The sequence below is a fragment of the Emys orbicularis genome, chromosome 3 (genome assembly GCF_028017835.1).
Source record: "Emys orbicularis isolate rEmyOrb1 chromosome 3, rEmyOrb1.hap1, whole genome shotgun sequence".
NCBI lineage: Eukaryota > Metazoa > Chordata > Testudines > Emydidae > Emys > Emys orbicularis.
This window is the reverse complement of record NC_088685.1, coordinates 147697579-147716049: the sequence shown is the minus strand read 5'-3', so window position 1 is coordinate 147716049 and position 18471 is coordinate 147697579. Positions and strand designations below refer to the sequence as shown.

Here is an 18471-nt window from a genome sequence, read left to right as displayed (position 1 = left end):
CAATAGGATAATAATGAAATTACTTTGTAAATTGAGTTAAATCAAGGAGTTAACAATACAACTTAACTGAGTAACTACCAAGAGAACAGTTTAAGACCAACAATTGGTCAAGTTATTGCATGAGCACAGCCAATAATCAAATCACAACATTAACAATGATTACATGATTTATTTAATATCTTCTATTTTCTCTTGTGGAAAAAATGGGTTCAGGTTTAAATCTGTAGGTAACCCAGGTGGCTCAGGTCAATTTTAAGATTTGCTTTAAACCTAGGTTAGTTAATACTTACCCATAAGTAAAAACTTACACTATATACGTATAAACACCCGGGCTATTACTGTTAATGGCCAGCCATACACACACACGGTTAGGATAGGTCTCTTGTGGCAGGCATCCCTGCACAGTCCTGTTAAATAGACAAAGAGTATGTCTACACTGCAATTAAAAACCTGCAGTTGGCCTGTGCCAGCTGACTCGGGCTCACCAGGCTCAGGCTACACGGCTGTTTCATGGCAGCACAGATCTCTGGGCTCAGGCTGAAGCCTGAGTTCTGGGTCCCTCCCCCCTTGCAGGGTCCTAGAGCCCAGGCTCCAGCCTGAGCTTGGAAGCCTACACTGCAATGAAACAGCCTCACAGTCCAAGTCAGCAGGCACAAGCCAGCTGTGGGTGTCTAATTGCAATGTAGACATACCCAAAGAGAAACTTGTTTAGAAAAAGTATCTGCTCTTTAGCTTGCTTGCCTTGTGGAGCTTCAGAGTCAGTCAGGAACTGCATTCTGGGGAACCAGGCAACATTTTCTGTCGCAAGTACCATTACACTAGTGAGGGATCACTCTCAGGTCAGCTGACTTATCTGTGATGTCTTTGGCTTGGTCTATACTACCAACTCATGTCAGTATAACTACCTTGCTCGGGGGGGATGGAAAATCAACACCCCCAAGTGATGCAATTCTACCGATCTAACTCCTGGTATAGACAGTGCTATGCCAATGGAAGGGCTTCTCCTGTCAACATAGTTACCGCCTCTCAGGGAAGTGGAATACCTATATCAATGGGAGCAGCTCTCCCATTGGCATAGATAGCGCCTTCACTCAAGTGTGACAGCTGTGCCACTGCAGCACTGTAAGTGTATACAAGCCCTTCTGAAGTAAGTAGAGATGTTGAGTTGTCATCTGTAGTGATCTCAAGAGGAACACATTTCTTCCTCATTTACCTGGTCTTTTATGGGTGAAACTCAGAGTGGATTCGTCCCACGCAACCTCTCCGATGATCTTTTGATCAAAATCAGGGGAAATCACAGGTTTCTCACCCCAAATGCATGGTCCAATCCTGATTAGGCAATGCCATTCTGACTCTTGATCCACATATGGGATTCTCCTTTTAGGGCACTGTTTTTTAGTCACATCCATGAGTCTATGTTTGTCCCAAATAAGCAACACTGATGGAATAGCAAGAAGTGATGGTTACCAAGATTAAGTAAATACAAGGGGTTGAGATCAACAGCAGAAACCATCATCAGTGACCTCTTGGTTATTGGGGCTTGTTGTCTTCCTGGTCATAACTTAAGACCCATTGTCTTGACTTAAAATAATTCCTTGCCCATATTTAAACTTCAAGACAGACAAGACCTCAAATAAAAATTTGCTAAACTGTCACATCTGGGATACAGCAAAATAATCTTACACCCAGTATCAAGGCTCACAGTCAAGCTGTTTCCCAAAGCTACTTATTAAATCAAACAAACTTATTAAAAATATAACCAATTAGTTTCTACTCGATGTCTACATGACCATATGCATACATGTCATACCTACACTCTTATCTCATCGGGGTATTGTGAAAATAAATTCATTAAATATCTGTGAAACACTAAGATACTGCAGCGGTAAGTGCCATAGGAAAGTCCAGGAGAAAAAATTAACAATTCTGTCTTCAGAGCAGGGTTTGAATGGTGTGCAGTAAACAAGGCCTGGGGTTACACACTGAACAGTGAGGATAACACAAAATATTGAATAGCTGCTTGTATGTTGCAAGCAATTTATTTATTTTTATAATCTTTAATTACTTTGTACTTATTTACTTAGTTTCCTAATTGTTAGTTACACAGAAAGGTGTTCCCATGTCATTAACCAGCTGAAGTTAGAAACTCAAGAAAACACAGTTATTTGTGCATCAGAGTGTTCCTGGCCCACTCCTTGGGAGTGAAAATGGGCACTGGGAGTTAGAGTTTTGTTTCTTGACTTTCAAGTGATAAGTGACATTTAAGATTTTACCCTCCTCTACCTACTCCCACCCACAGCTGTCTCCTGAAGAGGCTCTTAATATTTAACACTGATAAATGGCTGTCAGCAAAAGAGGCACTGCAGCATCCTTATATGAAAGAGCAACAATGATGGCAGTGTGCACTTTCCCTCTCCACTATAAGCCCCCTGCACGGCTGTTGCCCATACTTCTACCATGTGAAACAGTGAGGGTAATGCTGGTTTTCAATCCCCTGCCTCCCCATGAGTCTGGTATGTAATGTTCCCCACCCTGATACCTGAAAAGATGAAGATTTTATTATTTTTATATTATATAAAAATAAAAGTGTGTGTGGGGGGTTCTTACTAGGGAGGGTGTCTTTCTTTTTCTTTTGGAGCTCTCTGGTTTCTGGGGTGTGGATGCCTCTGATGTATAATGGAAATGCAATTAATGCCAGTCAACATGGGTTTATGGAAACTAGGTCTTGTCGAACAAATATGATCTCAGTTTTTGATATTACAAGTGTGATTGATAAAGGTAACTGCACGGGTGTAATATACTTAGACTTTAATGTATTTGACATAGTACCCCACATCAGGATTTAAAAAAAAAAAAAAAATCAGCACTATACAATATCAATATACCACAGAGCAATAGGCCAATGGATTAAAAAAAATGGTGGACAGATCTCAAAAAGTAGTTGTCAGTGAGGAATCATGAAATGGGGATGTTTTAGTGGGGGTACTACAGGGATAGGTAGTAGGCCTGAGTCAATATTTTTATCAAAGACCTGGAAGTTAATATAAAAATAATTGCTGAGAAAATCTGTGGATGATACAAAGATCAGTGGAGTAGTAAATGAGAACAGGACAGTCATACAGAGTGATCTGGGTAGCGTGATAAGCTGGACCTATTAAAATAAAAAAGTTTAAATATAGCCAAATGCAAAGTCATCTCAAAAAACAAAGAATGTAGGCCATATCTACAGAATGTGGGACAGTATCCTGTACAGTATCCTGTACAGTAATGACTCTGAAAAGGATTTCAGGGTCATAGTGAACATGTAACTGAACATGAACTCCCAGTGCGATGCTGTGGCAAACCAGGCTAATGTCATCCTTGGGAATATACATGGGAAAGTACGAAGGTGGTTTAACCTTTGTATAATCACCACTGACACTAGAATAATGTGTCCAGTTCTAGCATCCACATTTGAAAAGGCACATTAAAAAAAACTGGACAGTGTGCAGAGAACTGCTACACAACTGATACAAGGAGTGGGAAAAATGCCTTTCAGTGTGACAGACTTACATCTGCTCTATATGACATGGTTAGGTTGACATAAGCTGCCTTGCGTCGAACCTAGCTGTGGAAGTCTCTTCACTTAAATTTGCCTCCTGCCTACATAAGCGCCTCTCTACACCGATTTAGTAACACCACCTCCCAGAGCGGAGTAGAATCACAGTTGATGTAATTAGGTCAATGCAGTGTCTACACTGCTTATGTCAACTGTTACTGGCTTTCACAAGCCATCCCACAATACCACCCCCCCCCCCACCCCACCCCCCACACACACAATACAATCAATACAAATGCTTATGGTGAGGAGGTGCACCACCAACACCAGGTGCCAAATGTGCACGCGCACACAAGCAATTTAACAACTGTGGTGGCTGTATGACAACATAAGTTAAGTTGACAATCTTATAGTGTCGACATGGCATTAGAAAGCTCAATCCATTAAGTTTAATCAGAAACATCAATAGGGAGCCTTGATTATGCTGTTTAAGTACTTTTCACAACTGTGGTAGGCAGACTTGACACTGAATACATCTGTCAAGTAAGAGTCCTGTTCACAATCAATTTTCAGAGTAAAACCAAAATTTTAACACACTCAGGTCATGTCCTGGCAAAAAGGGTGTGTTTTTCCATTTTTATTTCAGCTCAATTTCTTTAGGTTAATGCAATTGAAAAGTCTAGTAAAGATACAAGCTAGCATGTTTGAAGCCATGTTTTAGCCTAGGTGGGAGCAATTTAAGCAAAGGCTTGGGCAGATTCTTAGTTTGGCCAAACTGTTTTGTCCTTCCCCAATTCTCAGATAACAGTGAATCACCAAGGGCTTGTCTCCAGAGTTTTTGTACTGCTTTAGAAACCAACACAATTTAACAAGTACAACTCCCTAGAGTGGACGCAGTCATACCAGTATAGCTTCTCCCTGTGTATTTATGAGAAGTACTTAAAAGGTAAAGCACATTTTTATTTCAGTCATGTGTGTATTTGGCAGCACACATAACATGGCCTTTGTTTCACTATTATAATGGGTAGTAATGCACATGGGGTTTTTTGTGTGTGTCCTTTTTATTTTGTTGTTTTTTAAAATGTTTCTCTGCTTATAAATGGGGGAACAGTTCTGCTAAAAATATCCACAGGGTTGATGCTTTATGATGCAATTTAATTATCCTCTGTCATATTCAAGAAAATCTGTTGTGGCTATGCTTTTCTCTCCCTCCCCTTTTGCTACTAATTCAGAAAAATAGGTTTAATCTGTGGAAAGACAGATGCTGTAAGTCATGTTCTGTATGATGCTTTGAGTAGTTTGCTATCAGCAATGAACACCTGTTAGGAGTCTAGCTGGAACCTCTTTACAAAAGAAAATTGTATTAGAGCTTTGTCATGAAGTGACAATGGCTTACATGTTAACTAGGCTTTCAGTGTTCCAGGAGAGAGAGAGAGATCACGCGAGAGTCAGTCAGTCCTGAACATTTTTATTTTCTCAAAGTATTCGCTGTTTAAAAACAAAGAGCAAAAACCAGTGAAAGACAAAACTTATTCTGTTCACCGTTCAAGTACTTAATGTGGCTTCAAATAATTTTTCTATAGTTTCGTAACTGAAGGGCTTCACAAGCAGTACAAAGTAGACAGAAGAGTACGGGCTAAATCACTTAGAAATAAATTACTCAGGACAGCAGACATCATTTGAAGCTTGTTAAGATATACACAGCACGTATATTATCTCCCAGAGATACAAATAGTCCAACATTACTAACCTACAGTATTATAAATTAGATATCTGTAATGGTACTTGACTTTTATCCAAGTACTTTACAAACAATCCTCAGAACACTCTTGTTCAGTAGCCAGATCAATATTATAAACTCATTTTCTGAGACAGGCAAGTTACAGCTTCTCAGTCTGTTTCTCTAAGACCACAGATGCTGTCTTTGTCAGATTCAGGATCAGAATTCAGTGCTTCTTTCTCACAGCATTAGACAACATCTCTACCACTCCAAGTAATGAACTGTGAAAAAGACTGCAGACAAAATTTTAAAACAAGACGCAAACTTGAAGTGATAGTTTCTTTGCTGCCTTTTGTACTTCAGACACATCCCTTGGTATTACTACAATTCTAGACCAGATCTAAACACAGATTTTGTACCAATTTAAAAAACTTTTCCAATTGGGGTATGATATCCAATAAACTAGCAGTACAACCCCCTACTGTGGGTGAGCTTCTAACAGATCAGACCCAGCACAGAGGAATATTCACTCTCGCTGCTTTATTCCATATTTTTCCAGTTTATTGTTTGAGAACTTTAGCAGGTTTTCAAATTACTGTCATTTTCCATTGCTTAATTAAGATTCACACACTTAGGCAAGTCTCATAAAACATTTTGTTTTCCTGACAACTTGTTAGTTTACTTATTTAAACTACCCTCATAACTCAGATCAACAGGACTAGTATTCTTTTAGAACATTTAACTTTCACACTGCATTGAGTCACCATGTGGACTTTTAGTTGAGGCCAATTCACTCATTCACATATTTCAAATAATCTCCTCATAAATTCTTAGGATATGTTGGAAAATAAATGTTATGACAAAGTAAAATTGCACAGACAGCTGTCAAGAACCACCACATTTTCCATCCCAGCTCAGAGAACTTTTAAAAAGTACTTCATGCAGATTTGATTGCAACACAATACCCCTGAACTGACTCTCTGGCTGAATTTAGGACTGCTTTGTTAAGTAGCATGTAATATAGCAATGTCCTAAGTGCTATGACACCAAATGTGAGTTTGAGGATAAGTATACACAAAAGTGTTGATCTAAAGTGAGCTAGAACAAAGGGAAGACAAGTAATTGAGAAGTACTAGTATTAAAGTAATTCTACATTATATACTTCTGAAAAAGGAGTAGCAATTCCATCATGCAAAACATTGTGAATCAAGGCAACCAAGAACACCTTAAGATCTTTTGCTCTTTATTTATGACATTTAAAGTCCCTACATTTGTTCATGTGTCTATCACTTTAAATATAACAATGTAATTTTGAACAACTTGCTTTTCCACAACTATAAGAATCTGTGAAGCTGCACAAAGGTCAAAAGAGGACACCTAAACAAGTTGTGTTAGTTTTGTCCTTGTCAACAGTGAAATGCACTTTTTAAAAAGACACTTAGCACAAAGATAGATATCAGTCTCATTGATTTTCAAATCAAGGGTCTTGAGAGTCAAGCTGGATAAACCACATCTTCCTTAAACTCCACAGTGCTAATAACATCTTTAACACCTGTTCTTTTTGGAAGTTAAAGGCAGTTAGTCCCTGAAACCACTTAAGTTGTTTTAAGGATCAAGTATTATCACCTAGTGATAGGCCCTAGTGAAAGATGCACAATAAGGAATTACAAGTTGAAAATTACTAAAATCAAGTGCTTACCTTCAATCCTTTTTAAAGCTGACAGGCAAGCATCCTGGCTTGGAAACTCAAATGGATTACTACAGGTGCGAATGGTGTCACATTCGCATTTCCCATTGATTATGTTGCAACCTGTTACAAGGTTTTCATTGCAAGGTTCAAATCCAAGCAGCTGATCATCATCCCAATTTTCATCTGAAAAAACAAAATGAAGGCACTATGTTTATTGTACTTTCACTTAAGTCCACTTAATGCCATTAAAGTTGCCCACAAAAGTGCCAACATTAGGTGCACTCAACAAGCTTTGTTTTTTGCTATTAAAAAAATAATGCTATTCTAAACTGGACACCCTATGTTTGATATGCCACTTCTTTTGGCTATATAAAATATGAGGGCCACATGCAGCAATTTCATTTATTCAGAAAAAGGATTAATCCAGACAATATGAATGCTGAATACTGTATTGTTTGTTACATTTCCCTATTCTGCTATTAGCATTAATACTGAGGAAATAATTTGCATGCAATAAGATCAAGTGCATGGGAAAAACACGTACTTTAAAGCAGCACTCTCACTTGTGCAAACTGCAATACCTTTAGCAAACTACTTTAAATTAGAATGATTTGCTGGAGAGAATCTGAATAATCAGGATTATACAGGGGAGAGTCAAAATTGTTTTGCTGAGTCAGATAATGAGGGGACATTGGAAATTAACACAAGTTATAGGACCTATTGCATGCTATATGTAGTCAATCTGTGAAATTAACTTCTGCAAGAGGTCTGAATCGAATACTATAGAGAATTTAAGAGAGAGGTCTGAGAATATCATAGACTAATGTCATCAACAACAGTGGCTTTTCTAGTGTATGCAAGCACCCATCACTATACTAGGAAAAACTGCACAACTGTCTCACGGGCTCTTCGCTGCCAACTGCTAAGCAGCTTCTCTTTTAGTGATCAGACTGTACTTTTGAAACAAGAAGATTAAGTTCCATCCACAGTTACTGAATTTCACATTGCTATGGTGTAAGATATCATCATCAATTAAATATGTGGCTAGGGATAATTACAGGTCTTTCCTGAATACTATAATGATCAACAGGTTTCAGAGTGGTAGCCGTGTTAGTCTGTATCAACAAAAAGAACGAGGAGTACTTGTGGCACCTTAGACTAACAAATTTATTTGAGCATAAGCTTTTGTGCATCTGACGAAGTGGGTTTTAGCCCACGGAAGCTTATGCTCAAATTTTTTAGTCTCTAAGGTGCCACAAGTACTTCTCGTTCTTTTTATAATGATCAACATGTACCATAAAGCACAAATGCCCCAGAAGCCCCCCACAAGAGAACTACACAACAGGCTTAGTGCACTATGCACAATTGGTGCACAGGGAGTGGGAGATTTAAAAAAAATAAAAAATAAAATCACATTAGTCATTGCCACATGTAGGACGCTGGACTAGAAGGGACAGTGTTTGATCCAGCCTGGCAAATCCCCTGTTGCTATGAAACAGTCTGAAGTTATTAACAATCAAATCCTACTAATGACACGAAGAAAGGATTCATGAAAATCTTATTTTACCAATTCACCTAAAGAGCAAAACAAAATATATTAACTAAAATCCTTTGCACTGGTGCTGCAAAGCAGTTTCCTATAAAGTTGAAGATAAGTTTTAAAGATCACAGCAAACTGTAGTTGCTTTAAAAACCATAATGAGACTAGGCAGCAGGACAAGAAAGTGCAAGGGAGTTTCAAACATCATGGAGAATAAAACACTTGAGCAAGAGATACTTCTGGACTAACTGGAGTAGAGTCTGGTGAAAGTGTGAACTGAATTCTAGATTATTTCTTCGCATATCTCCACCAGAGGAACATGTCTAATGTATACCACTGATGGTGTTGCTGTGGCTATTTAAACCAGGAGATACTGGTTTCCTAGCGAAGATGTAACATCGTATCCAGTAGGAAAAAGTGTCTGGTAATATGTTTCCACAGGTATCTATCCCTATGATACAAACTGCCTGCTTCAATTTCTAAAGGACTTGGTCTTTTCCAGATATGAATGGAGTCCTCTTTTCACATCTGTGGTATGGAGACAGGTTTCCCCAGAACATGAAAGGTCTCAGGAAGAACAGAGGGAAATGCATTGGACAGGTGAAAAGCTGAGGCCACTTTAGGCATGAAGCTGGGATGGGACATCACTGGTCACGGTCTTTGTAGACCACAGTACAAAAGGTGGCATGGTCATCAACATATTAAACTCACTTGGTAGATGTAATCACGTTGAGGAAGTCTGTTTTGATCAATAAATGCTCTAGAAAGGGTTAAATGAGATGGCTCATAAGGAGGTGTCATAACTATAAAGGGAAGGGTGACAGCTCTCCTGTGTACAGTGCTGAGATCCCTCCTGGCCAGAGACTCCAAATCCTTTTACCTGTAAAGGGTTAAGAAGCTCGGGTAACCTGGCTGACACCTGACCCCAGGGACCAATAAGGGGACAGGATACTTTGAAATCTTGGGGGGGGAAAGGCTTTTGTGTGTGTCCTTTGTTTGAGGGGTTGTTCGCTCTTGGGACTGAGAGGGACCAGACATCAATCCAGGTTCTCCCCATCTTTCTAAACAAGTCTCTCTTATTTCAAAACTGTAAGTAAAAGCCAGGCAAGGCGTCTTAGATTTACTTTGTTTTCTCAACTTGTAAATGTACCTTTTACCAGAGTGCTTATCTTGTTTGCTATACTTTGAACCTAAGACAGAGGGGATTCCTCTGAGCTCTTTAAGTTTGATTACCCTGTAAAGTTATTTTCCATACTGATTTTGCAGAGATGATTTTTACCTTTTGCTTTAATTAAAAGCCTTCTTTTTAAGAACCTGATTGATTTCTCCTTGTTTTAAGATCCAAAGGGGGTTTGGATCTGTATTCACCAGGAGTTGGTGAAAGGAAGGAGGGGGGAAGGGTCAATTTCTCCTTGTTTAAGATCCAAGGAGTTTGGATCTGTATTCACCAGGGAATTGGTGAAAGGTTTCTCAAGGCTTCCCAGGGAGGGAATTCTTAAGATGGTGGCAGCGGACCAGAGCTAAGCTGGTAGATAAGCTTAGAAGTTTTCATGCAGGCCCCTACATTTGTACCCTAAAGTTCAAAGTGGGGATACAGCCTTGACATGGTGGCACAGCGGTGGGATCATTTTAAACCCAAAAGCCAGTAAGAGATTTTTTTTTCCTTCTAGCTGCTTGGAGAGCAGAGCTGAAGGTAGATGCATATCTTATCTCTCCTTGCCTGAAGGCAGAGGTGTTAAGTTTTTTTAACAAGGTCCTTTGTTAAGAGAAGGGTTCAATTAATGAGCAAACAACTGGTAAAAGGAATTTACAGGCTGAATTGTTTTTTTTTTTTCTTTTTTCTTTTTACATCCTCGTGAGTAGCTAGTTAGAAAGTCTCTGTTAACTCAGCAGCAGCCAGAGCTGAGTACATCCCAGTTTCAGTCAACTGCAGAGGGGTGTGGCCCAGCACAGGAAAGCAGGAAAATGACTACCAGTGAAGCAGCTAACAAACTAGAACTGGCCAGACTAGAAGCAGAAGAAAATGAGAAAAAACATCAGAGACTACTTCAAATTAAAAAACTCGAGAAAGAAGCCAAAGAGGAGGCCCACAAGAGAGAAATGGAGCTGGAAAAAGCCAAACAGGAGGCCCATAAAAGAGAGATGGAGCTGAAAGAAAAAGAGATGGAACTGGAAGCAGCAAGGACTAGGCAGGGTGCATCAGACCATCCTAACAACTCCTCTCCAGGTACCACTTCCCATCCCAGGAAATTCCCCACCTACAAGGCAGGCGATGATACTGAGGCCTTCTTAGAAAATTTTGAAAGGGCCTGCCTTGGATACGACATCCCTCCAACCCAGTACATGGTAGAGCTGAGGCCGCAGCTCAGTGGACCCTTAGCAGAAGTGGCGGCTGAAATGCCTAAGGAACACATGAACAGTTATGAACTTTTTAAAAACAAGGCCAGACTCAGAATGGGGCTAACACCCGAGCATGCCCGTCGGCGGTTCAGAGCCCTAAGGTGGAAACCAGATGTGTCATTTACCCGGCATGCCTACCACATTGACAAAAATTGTGATGCCTGGGTATCAGGAGCAAATGTTAAATCTCTGGAAGATCTGCTTTCCCTAGTAAAAATGGAGCAGTTTTTAGAGGGTGTTCCTGAGGAAATAGAAAGGTACATCCTAGATGGGAAGCCCAAAACTGTAACCGAGGCGGGGGAGATTGGAGCCAAATGGGTGGAGGTGACAGAAAAGAAAAAAGCTAGTAGCAGTTGGAGCGAATATCAGAAGGGGCAAGCCGAAACAAAACCTTATCACCGGGGACAACCCAAGACCCCACCCACATCCCAAGGGAAACCCCAGACGCCTTCTCACCCCACCACACCAGTCTCCAGCAACCAACATCGCCCCTTAGCAGGGCGATGTTTTAAATGTAATGAACTGGGGCATATAAAGGCTCACTGCCCCAAGAACCCCAACCGATTACAGTTCATTACACCCCAATCACACCAAAGAACCCCAGACCCAGATGCCTCTCTCATACCCTCGGAGCGAAGGGAAACCTTGAGAGTGGGCGGAAAGAAGGTTATCGCTTGGAGGGACACTGGGGCACAAGTGTCAACTATCCACCAATCCCTAGTGGACCCCAAACTCATCAACCCTGAGGCTACAGTGACAATTCAACCCTTCGTGTCACAGTCTGTAACCTTGCCTACAGCCCAGTTGCATGTCCAGTACAAGGGCTGGTCAGGAATGTGGACTTTTGCAGTCTATGACAATTATCCCATTCCCATGCTGCTGGGGGAAGACTTGGCCAACCATGTGAAGCTAGCCAAGAGGGTGGGAATAGTCACCCGCAGCCAGGCTAAGCAAGCTTTCACCCCCATCCCTGTTCCTGAGCCGTCCACCAGGGCCCCGTCTGTGTTACCGGAGACCCAAAAACAGGTGGTGGAACCGGATCCCCTGCCAACGACTGCAACAGCCGTAGTGGATCCAATCCCAGAGACCCAGCCAAAGCCAGTCCCAGAACCGGAACTGGCAACGCAACCAGCACCAGAACCATTGCCAGCCCTGAGTCCAGCGCTTGCAACCCCGTCTACAACTCCAATGCCAGAGGGCACCAGCGAGCCTAAACTGGCGGAAGCAGCAGATAACCCTACCCAAGAGGCTCAGCCAGAGCCTGAAATACCACATAGTGCACCAGCGGACAGCGGTTCACAGTCAATGGAAAAAGCCCCAGCACCTGCATCGCTTCCAGAGGGACCAAGCCCCAGTCCACAGTCCAAGGAGGAACTGATGTCTCCAGCATCAAGGGAACAGTTCCAGGCCGAGCAGGAAGCAGATGACAGCCTTCAAAAAGCTTGGGCGGCGGCACGGAGCACCCCACCGCCTCTCAGCTCTTCTAACCGATCCCTGTTTGTTGTAGAAAAAGGACTTTTATACAAGGAGACTCTTTCTGGTGGGCACCAGGAAGACTGGCATCCTCAAAGACAGTTGGTAGTTCCCGCTAAGTATCGGGTAAAGCTCTTGAGCTTAGCCCATGATCATCCCAGTGGCCATTCTGGGGTGAACAGAACCAAAGACCGGTTGGGGAAGTCCTTCCACTGGGAGGGAATGGGCAAGGACGTTGCTAATTATGTCCGGTCTTGTGAGGTGTGCCAACGAGTGGGAAAGCCCCAAGACCAGGTTAAAGCCCCTCTCCAGCCACTACCCATAACTGAGGTCCCATTTCAGCGAGTAGCTGTGGATATTCTGGGTCCTTTCCCAAAGAAGACACCCAGAGGAAAGCAGTACGTACTGACTTTCATGGATTTTGCTACCCGATGGCCGGAAGCTGTACCCTTAAGCAACACCAAGGCTAAAAGTGTGTGCCAGGCATTAGCAGACATTTTTGCCAGGGTAGGTTGGCCCTCCGACATCCTTACAGATTCGGGAACTAATTTCCTGGCAGGGAACATGAAAAACCTGTGGGAAGCTCATGGGGTGAATCACTTGGTTGCCACCCCTCATCACCATCAAACCAATGGTCTGGTGGAGAGGTTTAATGGAACTTTGGGGGCCATGATACGTAAATTCGTAAATGAACACTCCAATGATTGGGACCTAGTGTTGCAGCAGTTGCTTTTTGCCTACAGGGCTGTACCACATCCCAGTTTAGGGTTTTCACCATTTGAACTTGTGTATGGCCGCGAGGTTAAGGGGCCATTACAGTTGGTGAAGCAGCAATGGGAGGGGTTTACGCCTTCTCCAGGAACTAACATTCTAGACTTTGTAAGCAACCTACAAAACACCCTCCGACACTCTTTAGCCCTTGCTAAAGAAAACCTAAAGGATGCTCAGGAAGAGCAAAAGGCCTGGTATGATAAACATTCCAGAGAACGGTCCTTCAAAGTAGGAGACCAAGTCATGGTCTTAAAGGCGCTCCAGGCCCATAAAATGGAAGCGTCGTGGGAAGGACCATTCACGGTCCAGGAGCGCCTAGGAGCTGTTAACTATCTCATAGCCTCCCCCACCTCCAACATAAAGCCTAAGGTATACCATGTTAATTCTCTTAAGCCCTTTTATTCTAGAGAATTAAACGTTTGCCAGTTTACAGCCCAGGAAACTGATGACGCGGAGTGGCCTGCAGGTGTCTACTATGAAGGAAAAAGGAATGGTGGCGTGGAAGAGGTGAACCTCTCCACGACCCTGGGACGTCTGCAGCGACAGCAGATAAAGGAGCTGTGCACAAGCTTTGCACCGATTTTCTCAGCCACTCCAGGACGGACCGAACGGGCATACCACTCCATTGACACAGGTAATGCTCACCCAATTAGAACCCCACCCTACCGGGAGTCACCTCATGCCCAAGCGGCTATACAAAGGGAGATCCAGGACATGCTACAGATGGGTATAATCCGCCCCTCTACCAGTGCATGGGCATCTCCAGTGGTTCTAGTTCCCAAACCAGATGGGGAAATACGCTTTTGCGTGGACTACCGTAAGCTAAATGCTGTAACTCGTCCTGACAACTATCCAATGCCACGCACAGATGAGCTACTGGAGAAATTGGGACATGCCCAATTCATCTCTACTTTAGACTTAACCAAGGGGTACTGGCAAGTACCCTTAGATGAACCCGCTAAGGAAAGGTCCGCCTTCGTCACCCAGGCAGGGGTGTATGAATTCAATGTACTCCCTTTCGGGTTGCGAAATGCACCCGCCACCTTCCAAAGACTTGTAGATGGTCTCTTAGCGGGATTGGGAGAATCTGCCGTTGCCCATCTCGATGATGTGGCCATTTTTTCTGATTCATGGACAGAACACCTGGAGCACCTGAAAAAAGTCTTCGAGCGCATCCGGCAGGCAGGACTAACTGTTAAGGCTAAAAAGTGTCAAATAGGCCAAAACAGAGTGACATACCTGGGGCACCAGGTGGGTCAAGGAACTATAAATCCCCTACAGGCCAAAGTGGATGCTATCCAAAAGTGGCCGGTTCCAAAGTCAAAGAAACAGGTCCAATCCTTCTTAGGCTTGGCCGGATATTATAGGCGATTTGTACCACACTACAGCCAAATCGCCGCCCCGCTGACAGACCTAACCAGAAAGAAACAGCCAAATGCAGTTCAGTGGACTGATAAGTGTCAAAAGGCCTTTAACCAGCTTAAGGCAACACTCATGTCTGACCCTGTGCTAAGGGCCCCAGACTTTGACAAACCGTTCCTAGTAACCACAGATGCTTCCGAGCGAGGCGTGGGAGCAGTTTTAATGCAGGAAGGACCGGATCAAGAATTCCATCCTGTCGTGTTTCTCAGCAAAAAACTGTCTGAGAGGGAAAGCCACTGGTCAATCAGCGAAAAGGAATGCTACGCCATTGTGTACGCGCTGGAAAAGTTACGCCCATATGTTTGGGGACGGCGCTTCCAACTACAAACAGACCATGCTGCGCTACAGTGGCTTCATACCGCCAAGGGAAATAACAAAAAACTTCTTCGGTGGAGTTTAGCTCTCCAAGATTTTGATTTTGAAATACAACACATTTCGGGAGCTTCTAACAAAGTGGCTGATGCACTCTCCCGGGAAAGTTTCCCAGAGTTAACTGGTTAACAATTGTTCTTGTAATGAAACATATTGTTAGTTTTTATATAATCAGTAGTATGTCTAATGGTACATGTGTCTTATTAACTCTGTTTTCTCCTAGAGCTCCAGGAAAGAAATCACAGCCAGTGTGGAACCAAACGTCCAACACTATCTGTGATTTGGGGGGCGTGTCATAACTATAAAGGGAAGGGTGACAGCTCTCCTGTGTACAGTGCTGAGATCCCTCCTGGCCAGAGACTCCAAATCCTTTTACCTGTAAAGGGTTAAGAAGCTCGGGTAACCTGGCTGACACCTGACCCCAGGGACCAATAAGGGGACAGGATACTTTGAAATCTTGGGGGGGGAAAGGTTTTTGTGTGTGTCCTTTGTTTGAGGGGTTGTTCGCTCTTGGGACTGAGAGGGACCAGACATCAATCCAGGTTCTCCCCATCTTTCTAAACAAGTCTCTCTTATTTCAAAATTGTAAGTAAAAGCCAGGCAAGGCGTCTTAGATTTACTTTGTTTTCTCAACTTGTAAATGTACCTTTTACCAGAGTGCTTATCTTGTTTGCTATACTTTGAACCTAAGACAGAGGGGATTCCTCTGAGCTCTTTAAGTTTGATTACCCTGTAAAGTTATTTTCCATACTGATTTTGCAGAGATGATTTTTACCTTTTGCTTTAATTAAAAGCCTTCTTTTTAAGAACCTGATTGATTTCTCCTTGTTTTAAGATCCAAAGGGGGTTTGGATCTGTATTCACCAGGAGTTGGTGAAAGGAAGGAGGGGGGAAGGGTCAATTTCTCCTTGTTTAAGATCCAAGGAGTTTGGATCTGTATTCACCAGGGAATTGGTGAAAGGTTTCTCAAGGCTTCCCAGGGAGGGAATTCTTAAGATGGTGGCAGCGGACCAGAGCTAAGCTGGTAGATAAGCTTAGAAGTTTTCATGCAGGCCCCTACATTTGTACCCTAAAGTTCAAAGTGGGGATACAGCCTTGACAGGAGGGTTTATTAGCTTTATTAGGACAAGATTTAACTTCAATTATAGTGGGGCTGGGGGGGAAGAGGAAGACCATGTCATTGAGGAACCTGGTGACTACAGGGTGAGAAGGCATACTCGTAAGAATAGCAGCTCATTAGGTTTGTTCTTAAAAGGTGGACTTTTAAGGAAGCCATACCTAAACCCCAAAATTTAAGGTGTAGATGGTACTCCAGGACTGCAGTGATCCCAGCCTAATATTGAGTTAGTCCTTTACTAGTGATTCAGATAGTGAACTACAGCCTTTTATGTTTATAGCAGCTCGATCTGGAACCTTTCCTGGATTGCAGTAGGATGGCTTGGACTCCGAGGGGTCGGGGTGTCCACATTAGTCAAAAGGTCCCATTTTGCAAGGTGGAATGTCTCTAGGCTGGAGACAGAATCCTCCCTTGCTGTTGAGACAAGATGCCCAGAGAAAGGCAGCAGGTAATATGGCTTTCTGGCCAGCTGCAGAATACACAGGGTACCAGTACTGGTGAGACAACTTTAAAGCTATTAATACAACTCTGTCCAATCTGATCTTTATGACCTTGGGTATCTGGGAGACAAGTGTTTGCTCCTTGTAGTAGAAATATATTCAGAAGGAAGCTTTTGCCCCCTCTGCACTTGGTGTTTTGTTTGGATGCAAAGATCCCTATTACTTTGGCTGTGAATAGGCCACAATGGAAGGACTCTGAACTGGTAATGTTTTGTCCTCATGCAAACCTCAGGCACTTGATAAGACTGTGATTGTGTCACGAAAGGAAGCGTGTCCTTTAAGTTGAGAGCCACATACCAGTCTCCTTGGAATAAGAGAGGGAGAACGTCTCCTAGGGTGTGCATCCTGAACCTGAATGCTCATATGTGCCTGTTGATGTTTCTGAGGTCGAGGACAGATTTCAGACAACTGCTCTTCCAGTAGATCAGGAAGTAGCAAGAATAAAATCCTTTACCCCAATGTTCCTGTAGAGCCTCCTCTACGACTCTCTTCATGACCGACAGGCCTCTCTAGTGAGACTGGTCCTTTTTTTTTTTTTTTTTTTTTTTTTAAGAGGAGGGGGAGATGGCCATGTAGCCTGATGCAGAAATGGGTGGATTAGTATCCATTGCAGATGGTGCCCAGAAATCAGAAGTAAACATGCATCTGCATGTTCTATAGGAGGAGAGACTGGGTCAGAAAGGAGGGAATGAAGAGAGGATGACTGGAGATATGGTGCAAATTGGTATATGGCTCTCAACCATACTCTCAAAATTGCTGCTAGGAGTCAGATACTCTGAGGGATCCTACTTCTGTACTGCTGAGGATGTTTGCCAGCAAAAGGTTTAGAAGATGCCCATGAAACTGCATCCCTTGATGTTGTAAGGGAGACTGTTCCTGAAGGTAGAACACTTATAGAAGAGAGTGGTCTTCTTCAACTCCGAGGAAGTGAATTCCAGAGGGTGGGCAGTGGCCTAAATATTCTGCATCGCCTTGTCACTAGGGAAGCCACTACCCTCCAATGGGAGGTAGGATTTTCCCCTAGGATTCCAGTGGTGTGTCAATGCTGGATAAGGGATCAGTGCCAAGGGAGGGCATGCTGCCTGGCTCAGTGCTCTGTGTTAGAGATGATCTTGTGGCTTCCAAGAGTCTTCATGGAGCTCTGTATATAGAGTCACAAGCAGCTGGAGTGAGCCCGGCATGGCTCGAGACTTCAGAAGGATACCAAGTCAGGAAAGGAGTGCAATGCCCCAAAGGCTATTCCAAGGATCCTGCAAGCTCTTCTCCAAAGAAACTGAAGGCACTCCAAGGTGGCTGTGGAGTGGAACCTGAGAGACAGTTACAGTGCAGAATCAGGTAGCAGAAGAGTCATGCAGCAGAGTGGCTAGCACCGTCGATGGTGCGAGACCCCCAACTCAGAACAGAGATCAAAGTGCTATCAGAATCTGAACAAGTGAGGTGTTTAAGCTGATCAATGCGGAGATCTCTACACTCGTCCAGTGCTTGGAAAAAGTGACAGCAATGCCATCTTAAGGCCCTCAAAATATTCTGGAGTGGGGAGTAAGAAAGGAGACAGCTGGCACCTCTTGTACTGGGGCTGGGCTATTGAAGCCTTATGAAATGATGCTGGATGAATGATTCAATCATAGTATGGGGGTCAAGAAGACCGGGGTCTTGAGCCTGTGAAAGAATGCAGTGCTGAGGCCAAAGCGAATCTTGGGTCCTAATTAAGAGGACCTCAGCATAGAGGCTGGTCTCAATACAGTCAACAAGCCGGTTAAATATCAGGCTGCAGGCACTGAGAAGCCACATTAGCCTGAAACATCTCTCCCATAGTTTAGGGAGAGAAAGTGTGGCATACTATATATTGGGTTACGAGTGGCAACTACATAACTACCACCAAACATGGGCAGGTACGACCATCTCCACAAAGAAGTTATTTTCACACT

General features: G+C 43.1%; 1 protein-coding gene across 1 annotated transcript in view; it reads right to left on the bottom strand.

Moving 5' to 3' along the window:
* The window catches only part of CRIM1 (cysteine rich transmembrane BMP regulator 1), a 314885-nt gene that overhangs the window by 265827 nt on the left and 30587 nt on the right, over positions 1-18471 (bottom strand). Inside the window, exon 2 of the mRNA XM_065401910.1 lies at positions 6958-7131. Coding sequence (XP_065257982.1) covers positions 6958-7131 — 174 coding nt within the window. The remainder of the gene's footprint in view (positions 1-6957; positions 7132-18471) is intronic.